The following is an 18843-nucleotide window of genomic DNA, read 5'->3' as shown; positions in this document are numbered from 1 at the left end:
GCTCATAAAAGTAAATAACTACAGAGATATAATAAAAATACCGAAAAACACGAAATACATGGATAACCCGACCAATTTTGAATGGCCAGAAAAAAGCGACCGTTTAGTATAAAGAGCTAACGTTCTAAAATTCGCCGTTTTGTACGGTAAGCGAAACCGTTTTTATCGAATAGCTTTGCAGTGGGTGGTGGATACACAAATAATATGTACTACAGATACAAATTTACACGATGTCTTACAGTAATTTCCTGTTAAACTGAAATTGCGATTTTCCACATTTTTCCGCTGGGCATAATGCACACGTCCTAATCTCGTTTTACAGCAGCGTAGCTATAAAACCAGCCTTGCTCATATTGCGAAGTGCTATTGATTTTTTTTATTGTTTACAAATCCTCTTTTATTTCGACTGCCTCTGTGTATGCGACTGCCGCGCGGAGGTCTCGGTTTCGAATCCTAGGTTGAGCCAAAAAGTATTATCTGAGTTTTTATATAGAGAATTTCTCAGATTGTCTGGAGGTATGAAGTTGAGGTGGTAGACCGCCTCGGAGAGCACTAATGCCTCACTGGTCGTTTCGGTTAAGCCGTCCCACCGGGCAGTGAGAATAAAATAGTGCACGTGTGTATTGAACACTTGGACACTTAAAATAGTATAGCCACGGGCATAGCCGTTCACTCAAAAAAGTCACAAGGATCAAGTTTCGAGTGTTGTTACAATTATTTAAAAAATGTACTATTATCTATTGTTTGCTACCTCTGCAGCTGCTGTAAATGTTAGTACCTCGCACTACCCATATTTTAACTTAATTCTTGGTCTTTCTTTGCAAATCGGTGTCAGTAGAGCAGTGATGGGTGCGCGCTTTTTCATGTAATCTATACTAATATTATAAAGCTGAAGAGTTTGTTTGTTTGTTTGAACGCGCTAATCTCGGGATCTCCGATTTGAAAAATTCTTTAAGTGTTAGATAGCCATTTTATCGAGGAAGGCTATAGGCTATATATCATCACGCTACGACCAATAGGAGCAGAATACCAGTGAAAAATGTTACAAAAACGGGGAAAATAACGATTCTCTTATGCGACTCAAGCGAAGTTGCGCGGGTCAGCTAGTTGAGAAATAAAACAAGTTATATTAGAGAAAATGTATTTAGAAAAAACTAATATCAAGACTTAGGACACAAAAAAAATAAAATTTTGATCCAGCAGAATGCTTACCAATTAGGACTTATATCTATAAACATGTATCAAAGAACGCACGCTGCCTAACAAATCACAACAATAATATGATCGTAACGATCGAAAGAATTCGTTTCTTTTTTAACTATCACACATATTATTAGTTATGATAACATTGATACATTATCTTAACCTAACACATGGCAATATATGCCCTAAAAAAGTCTTCTAGTAAGTCTTCAGACACATAGAAAATCAAATTTAGATCCCACAGAATGCTTAGAGATTAAGGCTTATGTCTATAAACATGTATGAAAAAAACGCACTCTGCGTAACATCACAATAATAAAATTATATGATCGTGACGATCGAAACCATTCGTTTCTTTTTTAAACTATCTCACATATTATCGTTATGATAACACTGATACACAATCTTAACCTACTAGTAAGGCTTAAGACAAATTAAAAGAAAAAAATTAGATCCAAAATGCTTACAAATTAGGACTTACGCCAAGGTTTTTATGGAAGAACGCACTACGCGTAACAAATCACAATATGATCGTAACGATCAAAACACTTAGGTTTTTTTATAATATCACACATATTATCTCTATGTCATACCAATACGTCTAGTCTTAACCTAACACGGGGCCATCTCCGCCGCGATAGAATCGCAAAGATATTATCGTCGAGAAACGTGTGCGTTCGCGCAGCGGAATGTTGTTGAATTTAAAGATATTAATTATGCAGATATTTAGTGTATGACGTCGTATAATTGTGTATGGTAAAAAAAAAATTGTGTACGCAGCCATTGTGGAGAAATTCACCAAAAACTGATTCCGCTGGGCGAACGTTGTCCTGGCGGAACTAATTTTAATCCATAGACTTTAGAAGAAAAGAGGTGTGTCCAAAAATTAGTGTGTATTTGTGTGTAATTGTGTATGTATGAATAAAATGAGTGCATGCATAAACTTCGGAGAAATTCAAGTTTCCGCTACGCGAACGTTTGGCCATTAGCTAGTTTTCATATAAAGCGCTTACATAGAGAGCTGTAGATTTTTACATACGTTGTTTTGAATTTGTTTATATTTGTTTAAAAAACAGATTTAGAAAAAATCGTAGGGCTTAAAAGATAAAAATATAAACGTAAAATACACTTAATAGGTCTTAGTTCTTAAAGTATGCACTTTGGGGTGTAGATTTTCACGTTTATACAAACCTTGTAAGTATCTGAAACATGTTGCCAAGTATCAATGATGTTCCGTTATTAATTAAAGAGTTAAAGGACAATTTTACCATGAATAGATCACTGTTTACAAAACAGTCAAATATCACGACGTTCTAAAGGAATTGCATGGTAAAATGTATGCCAAAAATTAGTTTATTCATTCAACTATTCACATGCAAAATTTCATGTCATTAAATTTAGTAATTAAAGAAATCAATTAAAATACTGACGAAGCATCGAAAACCTACATAACCCGACCAAGTTCGGATAGCTACAAAAAAGCGTCCATGCAATATATTTAGGTAACATCCCAAAATTTACCGTATAATACCGGTATTGAATTGGTATAGGTGATAACACAATTGTTGTTTCGATATAATTTAAAGGTCATTTATTTTTGTACACCAAATGTTAGTTAAAACAAATTTAAGTTTATTGCTGTCGTTGCAAGCGTTTGTTAACGTTATTATAATTACTTATTTAAGTGTGTAATGAAACATAATTAAGTATGTACTTAATAAAAAAAAATTTTGTACACGGATATTTAAATAGAAAAGTACTTGTTAATTGAAGATTTGTTTTTATCGTAGATAGTTGGGTTATTATTAAAAAAATATTTTTAATTCAAGAAATGCAATTGTTTTATTTTTTCCTAACGCTTGTGTACGGAACTGTACCATATTAGTAAATACTATATTGGAAGGTTAAGAACGTCTCTTAGATATATGGCTGGGCCGCTTTTTTGTAGCTATCCGAACTTGGTCGGGTTATGTAGGTTTTCGATGCTTCGTCAGTATTTTAATTGATTTCTTTAATTACTAAATTTAATGACATGAAATTTTGCATGTGAATAGTTGAATGAATAAACTAATTTTTGGCATACATTTTACCATGCAATTCCTTTAGAACGTCGTGATTTTTGACTGTTTTGTAAACAGTGATCTATTCATGGTAAAATTGTCCTTTAACTCTTTAATTAATAACGGAACATCATTGATACTTGGCAACATGTTTCAGATACTTACAAGGTTTGTATAAACGTGAAAATCTACACCCCAAAGTGCATACTTTAAGAACTAAGACCTATTAAGTGTATTTTACGTTTATATTTTTATCTTTTAAGCCCTACGATTTTTTCTAAATCTGTTTTTTAAACAAATATAAACAAATTCAAAACAACGTATGTAAAAATCTACAGCTCTCTATGTAAGCGCTTTATATGAAAACTAGCTAATGGCCAAACGTTCGCGTAGCGGAAACTTGAATTTCTCCGAAGTTTATGCATGCACTCATTTTATTCATACATACACAATTACACACAAATACACACAAATTTTTGGACACACCTCTTTTCTTCTAAAGTCTATGGATTAAAATTAGTTCCGCCAGGACAACGTTCGCCCAGCGGAATCAGTTTTTGGTGAATTTCTCCACAATGGCTGCGTACACAATTTTTTTTTACCACACACAATTATACGACGTCATACACTAAATATCTGCATAATTAATATCTTTAAATTCAACAACATTCCGCTGCGCGAACGCACACTCGAGAAACATAATATTACTGTAAGTTCTTTGCTATAACGCGTGTAATTATGTTATTTCGCGGATACATGGTGTTTCCGTGCCGTCGACGATTGTTCGTGGAGATTACCAAACGTTGACGACTCTCCCGCGGAGACAGTAGCTTCAATAAAAATACAATCACACTTGCCTTTGGCGATCATCACAATGATGACATTTGAGCACCTATGAAATATTTATATTTGAGGACTTATCAACTATGATTATATTTGAGAACCTATTAGTTAAGTATAATTACTCGGTGGTTATCTTCACCTGGGAATTAAGTGACATTAATGTACACAAAAAGAAAGTATAAGCAGATACCTTCTAATTTTAGAGCCTTAGAGCCGCGCGTCGGCAACTAAGTACACTTGTCTTGATTAATTTTCGTGTATTTTGACCTGTCAGTTTATTCCCCACATAAAAAAATGCTTGGACCCAGCGCTTATGTCGCAGACGTCCTTTAAGTATATCAAGCAAAAACAATTAAAATTGAAATGAGGTAATAAATCAGCCTTACAAGTAAATAATATCAAAATAGGAAAATCGATGTTTTCAATTTAAAGGAAATACAACGTATCGGATAAAGAGTAATGGGGCTGGTTGTGCAGACTGTTGGCTGCTAGAAAAGCAAGTTTGTGAGCATATTGGCAAACACATGGCACGCGAACTTGCACCGAGCAGTTGAAGTACAAATGTGTCAACTTGTATGTTAACCACTGGATCTGAAACAAAAATATAAAAGATGTAAAACCACAATTTATTATAAGGCACAAGACATATTCAAGGAGAAACGTGAAACTTAGGCCGTTCTATATATTAACATGATGGCGAAGAGTTTTTAACAATCCTAAAATCCTCCATAAATACAACGCTAGTGTAGGGCCCAACGCAACCAGCAGAGGCGAATACTAAGATAGGCGGCGGATACTGCGAATAACACTCCTATGACATGTTGATTAAAACGGCATGCCGAAGAGATTATTTATTGCGCACGACCCACCGATAAGCTGTCATGTTTACCTACATGCCATCCTGCCATGTTGAAAATGTTGAACACATTTTATTTTTTGCCAAACAAAAAGAAAACTGTTTGAATTTGTGGGACAGGCCGATTTCGCAACGGTTACACGGTTACGGAAACATTACTAAAACATTTCTTGCTGTTAAGGGTATTCTATTTATCTTTTAAATGATAAATTAATATGTGTTACTTACACGATCAGGAGCAAGTCCAGTGTTATCTTCGATAATGTTGTAGGAGGTGGGGGCTATTGTGCCCTCCCTAACATTTTGAGATACTAAATAAAAATCGTATCTGCAACAGAAACAAAACAACATTTAAAATGTAGAAGGTAATTGAAATACAAAATATGAATATGAGATTACGAGATTAGTATACTGACCTCTCTGGCAATGTAACAACATCGTCAATTACGGTACCCGGGCGCGGGTTTTCGCCGAAGCGGCCACGGTTTAAGAAAATCCGAGTATTTATGCGTTTTGACACTATTATGAAGGCCAGCTTGTACTCAGCTCCTCCATACACTTCAGCAAGTTTATTTTTAAGTTCAGCGACCTGAAATTAGAATAATGCGATAATAAGTGACAATTGGCAAATTGAGACCACCCCCCAACAGCAACATGATTTACATATTATGTCGTTGGATCATATTCAGACAACTTCTTCGTAACGAGAGATGTAAGCCCTAACGTTCCAAAAAACCCGTTAATTTTAGAAGTCAGAGTTAAGTGGCCTTTTTAAATCACTATGTTCCATGTTCACCTTTAACGTTTCTCTTTAGGCGTATATATGATACAGCCTATCAATTGTTTTCGTCCATCGCTTTAGTTAGAGATAGGTACTATTATTTTCTTACCTCTTGACTTTTCACGTACGCAATGTTGCCATCACCAACACCGTCGCGGTAGATAAAAACTCGCGTTGGCAGTGTGCCTTCAAAAAAATAATACGCTCATTAATTTGTATTTATTTACCATCTCATATCAAGTTGAATAAAATAATATATTTTACAGTCGTCAATTTTGTAATGACTCCTTACCGTTTTTCTCTCTATATTTTCGCAATGCAGATGCAATATTGAAGCTCATGTGAGCACTCAGCTCTTCTCCAGAGGTGTGGGCGTTCACAACAGAGTAATATTCGGTCATGTGACGGTCGAGCGTAGCCACGAACGCACCGAAGCTCTTCTCCTTGGAACGTGTGTCGTGACACACGTCGTACCCAATAACCATCACACCTCCTAGAGGAATTTCCACCCTCCAGGGGCTTCCGCCGAGCTGAGTAAAATAATATTTAATTATTCTTTGTGCAACATATAACGTCGAAGCACATTAACTAATAGGAATACACGAAGGTGAATGGCAGTGGATAGTCCCATATAATAGGTGGGGTGCTATATAATTGCTCTGATCTAGTCACGTTACCAAAGTCCGGGCTACTTTTGAGAAGTATGTATTTTAATATAAATTAGAAAAGACCAATAGTATTCTGCTTAAATTCAACCCGGTACCTCACGATCAATAGTCAGATACACTATCAAACGCGCCAGTCACATGTCAAAGTCAAGATAAAAGGATTATAATTCATTGTAGTTAAAGAAGTCGAAACGTCCAGCCATCTAGAGAGACATTAAAAATTGTAGTTTTAAAAACGTCTTACCTTGCAGTTGATCTGAATTGCGACCTTCGTTGCAATTGACAAAGCAGATTTTGCCGTCAAGTTTCGTCCACATACCACTTGGGTGGGCACAGCCCGATCCACAGTACATTTTTTCTTGATTGCCTCATATCTAAATAAAATTAAACAGATTAGTTAATTGGTTAAGTTATATAAGTATGTATTATAACAAACAAAGGAGTTAAACACAACTAAGTTCGGCAACTTTTTATTTTTATAGGAACATAAACTTTACGAACCGGTCAGTATAATTTCTTGCGAGGACGCACAGTATCATCGCAGGGTTCTTCCTCGCAATGACCTGCTCACACATGTTAGCGTACTCCATTGGGCCATCGTTACGAATCGTTACTGAAATAAAATCAATAGGTAATAAGAAGACTTATTTAACATAGAAATATATTTAACTTACCATTTATTTCTTAGCCAAATAATACCTTGATATTTTTTATTTTATTTATCTTTCATTTCGAATGTTCAACAGATCTAGAGTAAATACTGGTAAGAGACTACAAAATATTTAATTCTTTTATTGCAGTGTTATAAGAGAGTTAATCTAAGGTTTAACGAAAAAATTCCAAAAATATATAGAATAACGCATTTGATAGTGTCAGTTATTTCTTACAATTCGTGAAATAAGTGTATATAAATACCAAATTCTGGCTTGGGCATGCGGAATCCTACGCCAGCACCTGTCCGCATCACCAATTCTATGAAACCTTCAGCATCACGGCGCTGCCTATCTGGAGTGATTACAACCCACGAAGGTAGGTCCACAAGAGCCAACAATTGTTTAGATCTATAAGCCAACAAACAAATTTCTATAAGTGTTTTGCAGTTCAAGTATTTTACATTCATTGCACAAAAATATATACACAAAAAATTTACAGTGACCAAAAATGTGTTTCCAAGCGTCGCCAAGTACGTACAATATAATATACCAAATGAAAGGGTATGTTCTGGTTTCAGCTTGCACAAGAGCATCAAGATTCGAGAATTCATAATTTTTTTCTGTCTTATAATTAGAACTATAAAGTTTTAACGCCCTAAACACGCAAATTTTGCACCAGGAAGCAAAAACATATTTTAACCTCATTTCTCTGGTCCACCCCTCAGTGGAGTCTCCTGCCGTATATTTTGCATTTTGCCCTTGAATAATATGCTCTGGAGGTAGCTGTCGTGCTTTGAATTTCACTAAATCTTTAGACAACTTCAGATTCCATGATAACATTTCCTGGAAAAAAAAATGTTTACTGCATAATAAACGACTATTATAGAATTTTGACAGTTACAGATTTTTTTTCTGGTACTTTATTACTGCTATTAGCGTGGTTTTGGTGTGAACATATTTAATTAATGTTTTATTTCTAAAATTCTAAAAAACCTTATTCTAAATAAGGTATCTTGAGATGGACAGGTAAGAGATCGGACCTTCGGTGCTTTTAGAATAATATCTATCAATCATAAATATCATTAGACAACTCACGCACGATCATTTGATTCCAAACTAAGCAAGCTTGTACTCTACACCACACAAAGATTTGTCCCGGATAGGATTCGAACCCACCACACGCGGCGCGGTTATAGCGGCGAGGTGACCGCTTTGATATAGATAGGCGGCTTTACCGCGCCTGCAACTAGTTTTAATGTAGATTAATATAGAGCATTTCGTTACTTAATCGTGCTGTTAGTTATCGTTATCGTTTACTGCTTAAATCTATTTTCAAATTAGGTATATTTGTATACCTGCACCACTTCCTGGTTTTGTGTCAGGCGCCTATTGAATGTCATCAATTTTTCGATGCGCTTGTCAGGGCCTATCTTAGTATGTGTGTCCAGAGCGCGCATTAACTTGAAGTTGGCACGCATCTCGTCTGAGATGCCTGTCTGGCGACATAGCTCCGGTATAAGGAACAAGAGCTCCGACTGGCCGGCGCGGATATCACGCTCCTTGGGCCGCGATATAAGCAGTGGTTGCCCATGATCTTGGATGCGAATGTTGTATTTCTATAAATTAATTTGCTAGTATTAGTTGAAAGCAAAATAATATTTTATTTGCCGTAATTAACTTATCAAAACTTAATTATTGTGAGAAACTAATTAATTGGTCTGTAAGTATTATGATAATATCTTCTAATCACTTACTTCGCGGTAATAATCTATGTAGGATTTGTCTTCATTTTTCATCTTAAACGTAGAACGTGGTGTTTGATCCCATGAGACATCATCAACACGATATGTCTTACTGTTATAGTCGGTTATAACTATTTTGCCTGCGTAAAATAAAAGAGTATTGCTTAGTTTCTTGTTTGATTTTATTTTAATGTTGTGTATCGTTTAAATAGATTTTAAAAGGGTAGCTGGCCACCAGTCAGATCAGCTTCTATTTATAAAATGCAAAAATACATTTTAGCATAGAAATATGAAATAAGGCAGTAACAATTTGGTCAAGTCAAAGATCAAGTCACTTACTTGTTTCTATCATGTTATCTATAATGTTTTAATAATTTTAATGTTTGTAATATTTTTTTCTCAACATCATTAACAATAAAAATTACATAGTGCACGAGCTTTTAAGGCTTTTGCATACGACGCCTTTGGCGGCTTATGGCGACGACGATGGCGCGTCGATAACGCATCCACAGAGCAGATATCTTACGTCTATATCGATACAAAAGTGCTGTAGACGAGCGTGTCAACGGCGCGTTTGGAGCGATATAAACGTAGGACGGAATTTCTTAACGTGTGCAAGGGTCTAGAAGCTGCGTTTGACTCGCGTTCGGTTCACGTTTGTATCTCTACAAACGAGCGTTGACGGCGCTCTTTAAAAACGTCGTGTGCAAAGGCCCTTAGATTAAACTTTTACAAGTTTAAATTATTTTTTTGTTAACCCTGTTGTTCAACTTGGGAATACTTACCTACAACGTCTTCTAAAAAGATTTTCTTGTAATTATTTCCCTTCGTTGCTGCATATTCGTTGAGCATTTGCAAAACAGTGTCTAAGCGAAGCACCTGGAATACATTGAAAATGACATGTGTTGACTGCTACATTATTCATATAATGGATTAATCAAGTCCCATTCCTTAGTTACCCATATAATTATGTTCGGGTAACTTTTGTTATGACGCATTAAATCGTTTAATCAGCCAAAATCTCGCTCTCCCTTTATATAAGTAGACAAAAAGTACAGGTATACGTAATAAAATAGATAATTCATAATATTATAACAATTATACTGAAGTAAAGTACAGAAGTTAATAAAATAATACGAACCTTATGTGCGATTTCCGTAACCATGAGGAGTTTCTCCTCGTACTGGTTGATTGTGGTTTTATAACCCGGCCATATTTGCAGCCGGAACTCTGGAATATCAATCTGCAAAATAATTTAAGTGATAGTTATGTATATTAAAAATAAACATATGCATGAAAAAAGTAAAATCAGGTAGTGTACTACCTTAGCAACGGGGTCGAAATAATCGCGTCCGCTTAGTTGCAGCTGGAGTAAATTGAAGCATTTTCGCACCAGGATGTTGAATACTTGTATATAATGGTAATCGCCGGGGCTCACGTCGCAAGTGAGCTATAAAAAAAAAACAATAATTATTAAACATTCATTTCTATATAATAAGGTTTTTATTGTTATCGTTAATTACCTTTATGAGGAGCCGCATACGGGCTCCATCCGATTTACGGTCTGAATACAGTTCCAATGGGTCAGGGTGTAGTCTTTTAGTCGTGTATAATATCATGCCATCAAACAGGTATCTAAAATAAGATCACAAATGTGATAATTGAACGGATAATAATATATATAAATAAATTTGGCACGAAATTTTGATTTTTTATTCATTCAAAATCATCTTATAATGTTAAATGATATTCACCCGCCAAAATGTTTTGCATGTGGTCGTAGCAAACCCTTACGTACAGCAGTATTATCTTCCTGGGGTTGAAAGTCGACATGGTACTGAAACAAACGCCACTGAGGCGTAGTCTCCACAGCAAAATAATTAGCGGATACATCAACTAAATTGCCGGTGGTACCTTAAAAAAAAAATGAGGACTTTAAAACTAATTGTTGACATTGACAGTCGTCTTAGTAAGATGATTTACATAATAAATACAAATATAATTCGACTACTCACCCACGGTCACTGTTTAATTACTAACTGAAATAATGTTCTAACCATTATTATTGATACATACCCTTTTTAGTGTGCGCGGTTGCTGGTCGAGTGCGTAATATAGTAGTCGATTCAGGCAAAATCCTTCCACCGCCACGGCGTGAACCGCGTCCGCATACCGCCGCTCCCGGCTCCCCACCAGCTGTAGGTTGCGATGGTTGTCCTGAGAAAACATGAGCATGAATATAGTGGGTACTCTTCTCGTCAAGTGATTAAAATATTTAATGCTATAGTGAAAGTCCGAAATGACGATATTGTTAATACCGTAGTGAAGAAAATAGCAATAAATTAATGTTATGATTCTGATTGCTTATACAGTAATATAGTGAATTAACCTTACCAATGTCAACCGCCTGCATTCGGCTTTGAATATCAACATCGCCTGGATGTTCTTGATGCACAGTGGGTGTGGATCTATGCGAGGCACGACCCGCTTGCACAGACGGTGTAGGTACTCCTGCTCTCACAGGCGGAGTAACAGTGGGTGGGCCCCACGCAGTTGGAGGCTGTGGCCGAGGGCCCGGAGGGCCTGGCTGTTGTTGAGGAGGTCCTGGCTGCTCTCCTGGACGTCGTGGAATCGGACCCGTAGGTTCATTCCCACGTCCTGCGCGCCCTCGGGCGCGCCCCCGTCCTCGTTCGGACATCTATTTATGAAGGGTTAAATAAAAATAAAACAGAACATCTTATCTTAAGCAACGGAATCAGAATTGGTGTACAGATTTGTTACTTCCAGGCCTTTGGTAACTCCTAAAATTTTGTTTCAATCTAAAAGTTTTGATTAAAGGTGGTTATGGTATTTTACTGTGAAGAGTTGGAGAATTTATTCTATATCATATTTTGTAATTATTGATTATCTATACTAATATTATAAAGCTGAAGAGTTTGTTTGTTTGTTTGAACGCGCTAATCTCGGGAACTACTGGTCCGATTTGAAAAATTATTTCAGTGTTAGATAGCCCATTTATCGAGGAAGGCTATCCCATACTAATATTATAAATGCGAAAGTAACTCTGTCTGTCTGTCTGTCTGTCTGTCTGTCTGTCTGCTACTCAATCACGTCTAAACTACTGAACCAATTTGCATGAAATTTGGTATGGAGATATTTTGATACCCGAGAAAGGACATAGGCTACTTTTTACCCCGGGAAAATGACGCATTTCCCGGGAAAATTCAGAAAATTCAACGAAGTCGCGAAGCATCAATATTATAATGACATTGAATCAACAAAATTCCGTTACCATGGCAACTGTTTTAATGGCGGATATGCCTTAGCGCGACTTCGTTATAATCTATACTAATATAATAAAGCTGAAGAGTTTGTTTGTTTGTTTGTTTGAACGCGCTAATCTCAGAAACTACTGGTCCGATTTCAAAAATTCTTTCAGTTTTAGTTAGCCCATTTATCGAGGAAGGCTATAGGCTATATAACATCACGCTACGGCCATTAGGAGCGGAGTAGTAACGAAAAATGTTACAAAAACGGGGAAAATTTTGACCCAGTCTCTCTTAAGTGACGCAAGCGAAGTTGCGCGGGTCAGCTAGTAGGCTATATATCATCACGCTACGACCAATAGGAGCAGAGTAACAGTGAAAAATGTTACAAAAACGGGGAAAATTATGATTATCTTAAGTGACGCAAGCGAAGTTGCGCGGGTCAGCTAGTGCATAAATATAATCATTTTACTAATATTATAAATTCGAAAGTTTGTGAGTGATGTTCGTTACTGTTTCACGCGAATACAACTTAACCGATGACAGTAAAATTTAGTATGTAGGTAGCTGAAGAGCTAGAACAACACATAGGCTATTTTTTATCCCGGAGTTCCTAAGGGATCGGGATTTACACGGGAAGGGTTTCCACGCGAACCTAAAGGTGAAGATTATTCATCACACAGAAACCATAAATGACTTTAAAAAAGACGCGTGAAAACCCCGGATTTTAGAGTCCGAAAGCCGGACATGTCAACAAGAAGAGCAACCGCGACGGGAGGAGTGGGGGAACGGTGAATATACTTGATTCGTTGGTTGATCGCGGTGTGCAATTTTTATTTATATTTTTTTAAAAACCCGGTCTACAAATGAAACCTTCCCCTGACGCTCGCCGGATGCCCTCTAAACTAGGACAAGTCCGGGGAAACCCGGACGGATGGCAACCCTACCCATAGGTGCAATATAAGCGTCTTACGTCACCGACTCATCGTACTAGACGGTGAAATTAGTGCGAGCATTCAATTCGTACGCCCACTTTTGTATGTTTAATAAGAAGTCTATCTATAATTGGTTATAACAGTCCGCTTACCTAAATGAATCCTAAAATAATTTAAATATTTTTAAATCCAAACAACTTTACTATTCAAAAGTATGAGCACATCTATTTGCACTAATATTATTTACCTAACTGCTGCACTGCGGCTTGCCCCGACAAAATTTCAAATTGAGCAATGTTTTATAGATTAAATAATATCGTTATTCACCCCAAAAAACACTTTTTTTGATAAGTTTCTCACATTAAGTGATAAGCTTCTATTTCCAAAAGGAAAGAACTCCTACGCATCTATCATCCACAATTTTATAACACACCACCGGTTGATTTTCTAAAAACACTAACACATAAAACGTATTTCTAATCGAAAACCTACAAAAGAAGTTTCACACTTCTGTTTTCAAAAATCAATCATAATAAATTTAAAACTTCTAGCTGCAAAACTAAACGAACTCTGATATGATACCTACTTCATCCCCTATTTTGGCAACATAGGTATTATCAATTCTTACTTTACACACTTCTTACTTTAAAATTGACCGAAATACTATCTAAACACTCATTTCCTATTTAAACTGCTCAATGGATTATATTCTTAAAACACTGAAATATGTATGTGTTTATTTCAAATAAAAGACCTTATCAATCTACCTAACAAGTTGTATGCTTCTAGCCCCAAAAAATTAACCAACTCTCATAAAAACTTTCATCCTCCCATTTTACTAAATACTTAAAAAAAAACCTGTGAAGCAAATCTAAAGTTTTATGCCTCTAACTCTTAAAATTACAGACTGCCATTCACACTTTCATCCCTAATTTTACCCCCTCATGGTTGGAATAATAGACAATCTTCTCTTCGTGGCACATCAAAAAAGGCACAATTTCTCTAAAATTCATGTTGCTAACTTCCTTAGGTTAGACTCTATGATGATTTGATGATTTTCAGTCAGTCAATTAGTTGGTCAGAGAGGACTAATCATTTTGTTTTGCCTTTGACTGTCTTGCAGAACCTTAATCAAGTGACCATTATTATTTTCATTATTGTCTGTCACATAGCAATATCTCTTAACCTCCTAGATTAACCCGGGTAAAACAAAAAACACAAAGATCCAAAGTTATAGCAATAAAGTGATATTCTACATTTAGAATAAAATTAGTATAATGACTATTCATGTTCATTGGATGTAAATATTTATCTATATTAAAATGTTTAAAGAAGTATACAATTAGGTTTATCAGTTGCTGGTTACCATGGTACAAGCTCTGCTTTGTTCAGATTGTTTTGAATCAGATGACCATGACATGTGAGACGTGAGTTGGTTGAATATATTATTATATACATAAATTGTGTATGGCAGTCTGACTGTGAGATAGCCAGAATTAAATTATAGTAAATTATATATACTAGACTGCAAGCATAACCTCAATTAAGTTTTGTTTTTCAAATGGCACATTTTACCAATGACTACAAATATATTTTAAATAATAATATAAATACTCATGTAATTATCACTAGGTGTAATTCTGTATGAGAACAACAATCATTTAAGGACTTACATGTAGCAGTGTGGTTCATTAGTTCAGAGCAATTAGCACTTAGGAAATGAACTCAACTCAGTGTCCTACAATTAGTCTACACAAAAAAAATGGGTTTATGAGCGATCATCAAACTACTACTATTTATACATTACTATTGACAATTTATTGCAAATATGTCATTGTTAACATTTTTTATAACTGCATAGAGGATTCAGATAACTCAGTACATTACTATTGACAATTTATTGCAAATATGTCATTGTTAACATTTTTTATAACTGCATAGAGGATTCAGATAACTCAGTACATTACTATTGACAATTTATTGCAAATATGTCATTGTTAACATTTTTTATAACTACATAGAGGATTCAGATAACTCAGTACCCAAACAAACATGCTAACTAAACTAAAATTTATCATAACCTAACATAAACAAAGCCCTCACATTAGAAAATAATGTTTTATGAATAATAAAAATTGACAACCATGTTGGTTCACAATAAGAACATTTTAGCATTATAAATATTATCATTAGTCATATGTTAATATTATCATGCAATATTTTTAATCTCAAGATCAAATATAAATTTGGTTTGTGAAGATAAAGAAAGACGACCATAACATGAAGTTTTTTCAAATTAAGAACTAGTAATTGGGAGTTCAGGTTTTAAAGTTAGTCAACTATTCAACACTCTCAGGTATAGATGTAAGTTACTAAGTTGTTTGACATAGTTTGTTTCAATGACAAGGTATATATTCTTTTAATAGGTTACTAGTACAATGGCTCCTTTTAGGTCTGTTGGACTGTGCCTTTATTTAACGAAACAGAAAACAGTAGCTAACCATGTTTCTGAGAGGAGACCTTTACCCAGCAGCGGGTGAGACAGTGATGTATTGGATTTATTATTACAAATTAAGATGTAGAAGTTTAATCTTTTAAGATAATTATTACTACTCTAATTGTTAGACCAAACACAAGGTAAAACTATCTATACCTTTTTCCATCCAGGTTTTCAAGCAGCTGTAGTTTCAAAATTATGTAAGTGTTATTGAGGGTAAATGTGAAACAATTTGCTATTGCAATCATATCTACGCTGAGGCAAATAGGTAGTACTGACTTAGTAGAGGGTAGATTTGAAACAACTTGATGGATTTTGGTAATTAAGCACCAAAGCAACAATATTATCTTTTAAGTATCTATATCACATCATCTTTTAGCTGTGGTAGTAATAAAGGAACAATTTCTTAGTTAAGAGAATCTGCAATCGCATTCAATGATCAAGTCTATAATATTTCTACGCCACAGCCAGATTTACCAACTGAGTGTGCAACAATCCCGCTTACCCTGTACGATGATTGTTGTTAAGACAATTTGACTGCTATGTGCAGTAAGACCAAGTCATACCTACCCACAAGTAAGACATCTTCTTTAGGTTGACAAAACATTTCTTCCTACCAGTACTCAATACTTACTACTATTAATAATACAATCTTTATACCGGAGAATCATTTATCATACTACATAGGATCCAAAACAATTTTAGTATTCATGGTGTAGTTTAGGAAGCAAATTAATCAAGTAAGTCAAGTAGTAAATAATAATTATGATGGTGTAAGCAAAGGGTCATATTTCTTTAATTAGAATATGCATAAGAATTTTGCTGAGGTTGTTGTTGATCCGGACAAGAAATTATTGCCACACATTTGAATTAGGCATTAGGCTACTAACTATTAAAAATGTTTAAAGTGAAAGGGTTTTCATAATTAATTAATTATTCAAGAGGTTTTTATACCAAACGGGATGTATGATACACAATAGTACATACGACCAGCAGATCGAAAGGAAATTATTTACTAACAAATTTATTTAAAAGAAAAAATGGCGACATCTGTATATTATCAGGAACAGGATTTTTGGGTTTATAATAACTCGAGGAACAATTTACGAAATATGTACTCACCACGGCTGATAATCTTGGCCTTAATAAAAGCTACAGTAAAAGCTCTTCAATATAGGTAATATTTTATTCAATTTTTAGTACTATTATAAGCTCAATGCAATGAAGCTGCAAGCTGCAACGCCTGCAACGCCCGAAAGATCCTCCGCAGTCCGCAGCGCAGGCGCGAAGGGACTACGCTAGTGAAGGGTGAGGAGTGGGGACATATAGGAACGGATTGATCGGATTGCGGAACGAATGAATTAGAGCTGCCAGTGAATAAATTAAATTACCCTAAAATTTAAATTAAAGACGACAAAAAAAAAACATAATAAATCTTATCAAAGTTGGATATTTGGATAGATATTTGTAAAACAGTCACACCAAAACTCCTGAAAAATTTTAAATGTAGTGTGGTACTGTTATGTTGTGGCTAATATACCAGAAAAATAATAGGTAGTAAATGTAGTAATACAGTCTACATCGACGGAGTCAGAAGAGTACTTGCTCCTCTGACACCGTTGATGTACCTAATAAGTTATTCATAATCTAATCATTAAAAAAAAGATTATACGCAACGTTGTAAAACTCACGCACGGTAGATAGCGAAAATCAAAATATTTCCTTTATAGTAGGATCGATTAGTAATGATTTTTTTTTTCAATACGTTAGATGAGCATTCAATAAATCCAAGTATAAGTATAAAAAACATAATCATACATTTTTGATGTCTATTATAAAATTATGCCACAAGTCCTGGGGTAACATTTTAAGTAGTGGTATCCCCGATATCATTTATTGATCCTGCATCTACCAAATTGCCAGTTAAATTAAGTTGCATTTAAATGTTTACATCGAAATAAAATAAATACATATTTTGAAATTCCTCTAATAATTTTTATTTACATACATTTCAACTTTATCCAGAAGTGGAATTAACTGAAACAACAAATTAAATGGTACATTATTAGTTTATTTGATACTACAAATGGCAACACTATAGGAATCGCGGCAATTTAAAAAATGATTCAAGAGAAGTTACACGTAGGATGTAAGTTTAGGTAACATAGTTCTTCGGAACAGCTAAACTGATGTTAATGTGCCTTTTAGTGATTGATTAAGGCGTAAAATAAAAATAAATATTGAGATTCTAATTTTTTTGAACCACGTCAAAGGCCTTCGGGCGGCCTGAACAACTTTGACACTAGGTTGACCACTAACCATACGACAAGAATAAGAAGAAGCTATCGATAGCTGGGCAGCTCTAATAATGACTACTGACACATAACAATCCTCAACTTTTGAATTGAGTCTACTATGTGCCTACCTTGAACCTATCCTTTTGGCGCGTCTGGTTTTTACTCTCTGGTATTTTACTGTCAAACTCAATCAGCAATCTGACAAATCTGACACCTTGCGTTCGAAAACATCGAACCAACGACTTTAAAGAACAATATTAATGAATTTGGGATAACAATATTAATTACGGTTACTCTACCTTGTCAAATATAGGTAAATCATTTTCATCGATTCAGGTTTTTTAGTCTATAGGTACCTACAGGTTTGGTCATTTCCTTACCGCGCGCGGTTTTTAATTACCACTGGCTATTTTCTATTGTCGAACGGATTGAGATTTAATGATGGAGAGTCTATATTGTGACGACAAATGCACAAATTCTTTAATTAATTTGTCATTTTGCTGTTTTAGCAGTACTGACTGACTATTCTTGAGCCATTACAAACATGAGAATTGTGTTTGATTGTGATATATTATATCTATGACAATTTAATCGGTCCTATTGTCGAAGCATGTACCTACCTACCTAGGTACCTAAGGCAAGGCCGAGGTTATTGTAATATAGCGAAACAGCTTTCGGGATGGGTGTTTATTAACAACGTTATTTATAGTCAGTATAGGAGTATTACACCTACTTATTTTTGACACAAAAAATTACAAAACATACCTACTTACCTAACGTAAATTCAAAAAAATTATTGTATACCTACCTAGTTACGTAATTATATATTATTTTTCATCCCAACATGTTGCGTTAACCATCTATCTACTTACCGTATGGCCTCAGCTGCCAATGTCCCAGCGCGGAGCGGCACTTTTTATTAGTTACTTTGTCACATTTCTATGAGCCTTTGATGCCTATGATGTAGGTCGCACGTTTGTATTGGCTTAGCGTTGATATAAAATCTTACTTAAATTATTATTGAACTTAATAACGTATGTCC

General features: G+C 35.1%; 1 protein-coding gene across 1 annotated transcript; it reads right to left on the bottom strand.

The window, feature by feature from the left end:
* Positions 1 to 1124: 1124 nt before the first annotated feature.
* On the bottom strand, positions 1125 to 16826 carry LOC142975735 (piwi-like protein Siwi). Its single transcript, XM_076118757.1, has 19 exons — positions 16627 to 16826; positions 11201 to 11504; positions 10883 to 11023; positions 10561 to 10720; positions 10330 to 10441; positions 10131 to 10256; positions 9948 to 10049; positions 9592 to 9685; positions 8819 to 8946; positions 8420 to 8680; positions 7765 to 7907; positions 7327 to 7472; positions 6913 to 7024; positions 6656 to 6785; positions 6036 to 6273; positions 5853 to 5929; positions 5379 to 5551; positions 5191 to 5290; positions 1125 to 4697 (listed from the first exon to the last, which is right to left on the bottom strand). Exons 2-19 carry the CDS (start codon positions 11502 to 11504, stop codon positions 4533 to 4535), a joined length of 2712 nt encoding a protein of 903 aa, XP_075974872.1. The 5' UTR covers positions 16627 to 16826; the 3' UTR covers positions 1125 to 4532.
* Between the last annotated feature and the right edge of the window lie 2017 nt (positions 16827 to 18843).

Source organism: Anticarsia gemmatalis, chromosome 9 (genome assembly GCF_050436995.1).
Source record: "Anticarsia gemmatalis isolate Benzon Research Colony breed Stoneville strain chromosome 9, ilAntGemm2 primary, whole genome shotgun sequence".
NCBI classification, from domain to species: Eukaryota; Metazoa; Arthropoda; class Insecta; order Lepidoptera; family Erebidae; genus Anticarsia; species Anticarsia gemmatalis.
This window is presented reverse-complemented; position numbering and strand designations above follow the sequence as displayed.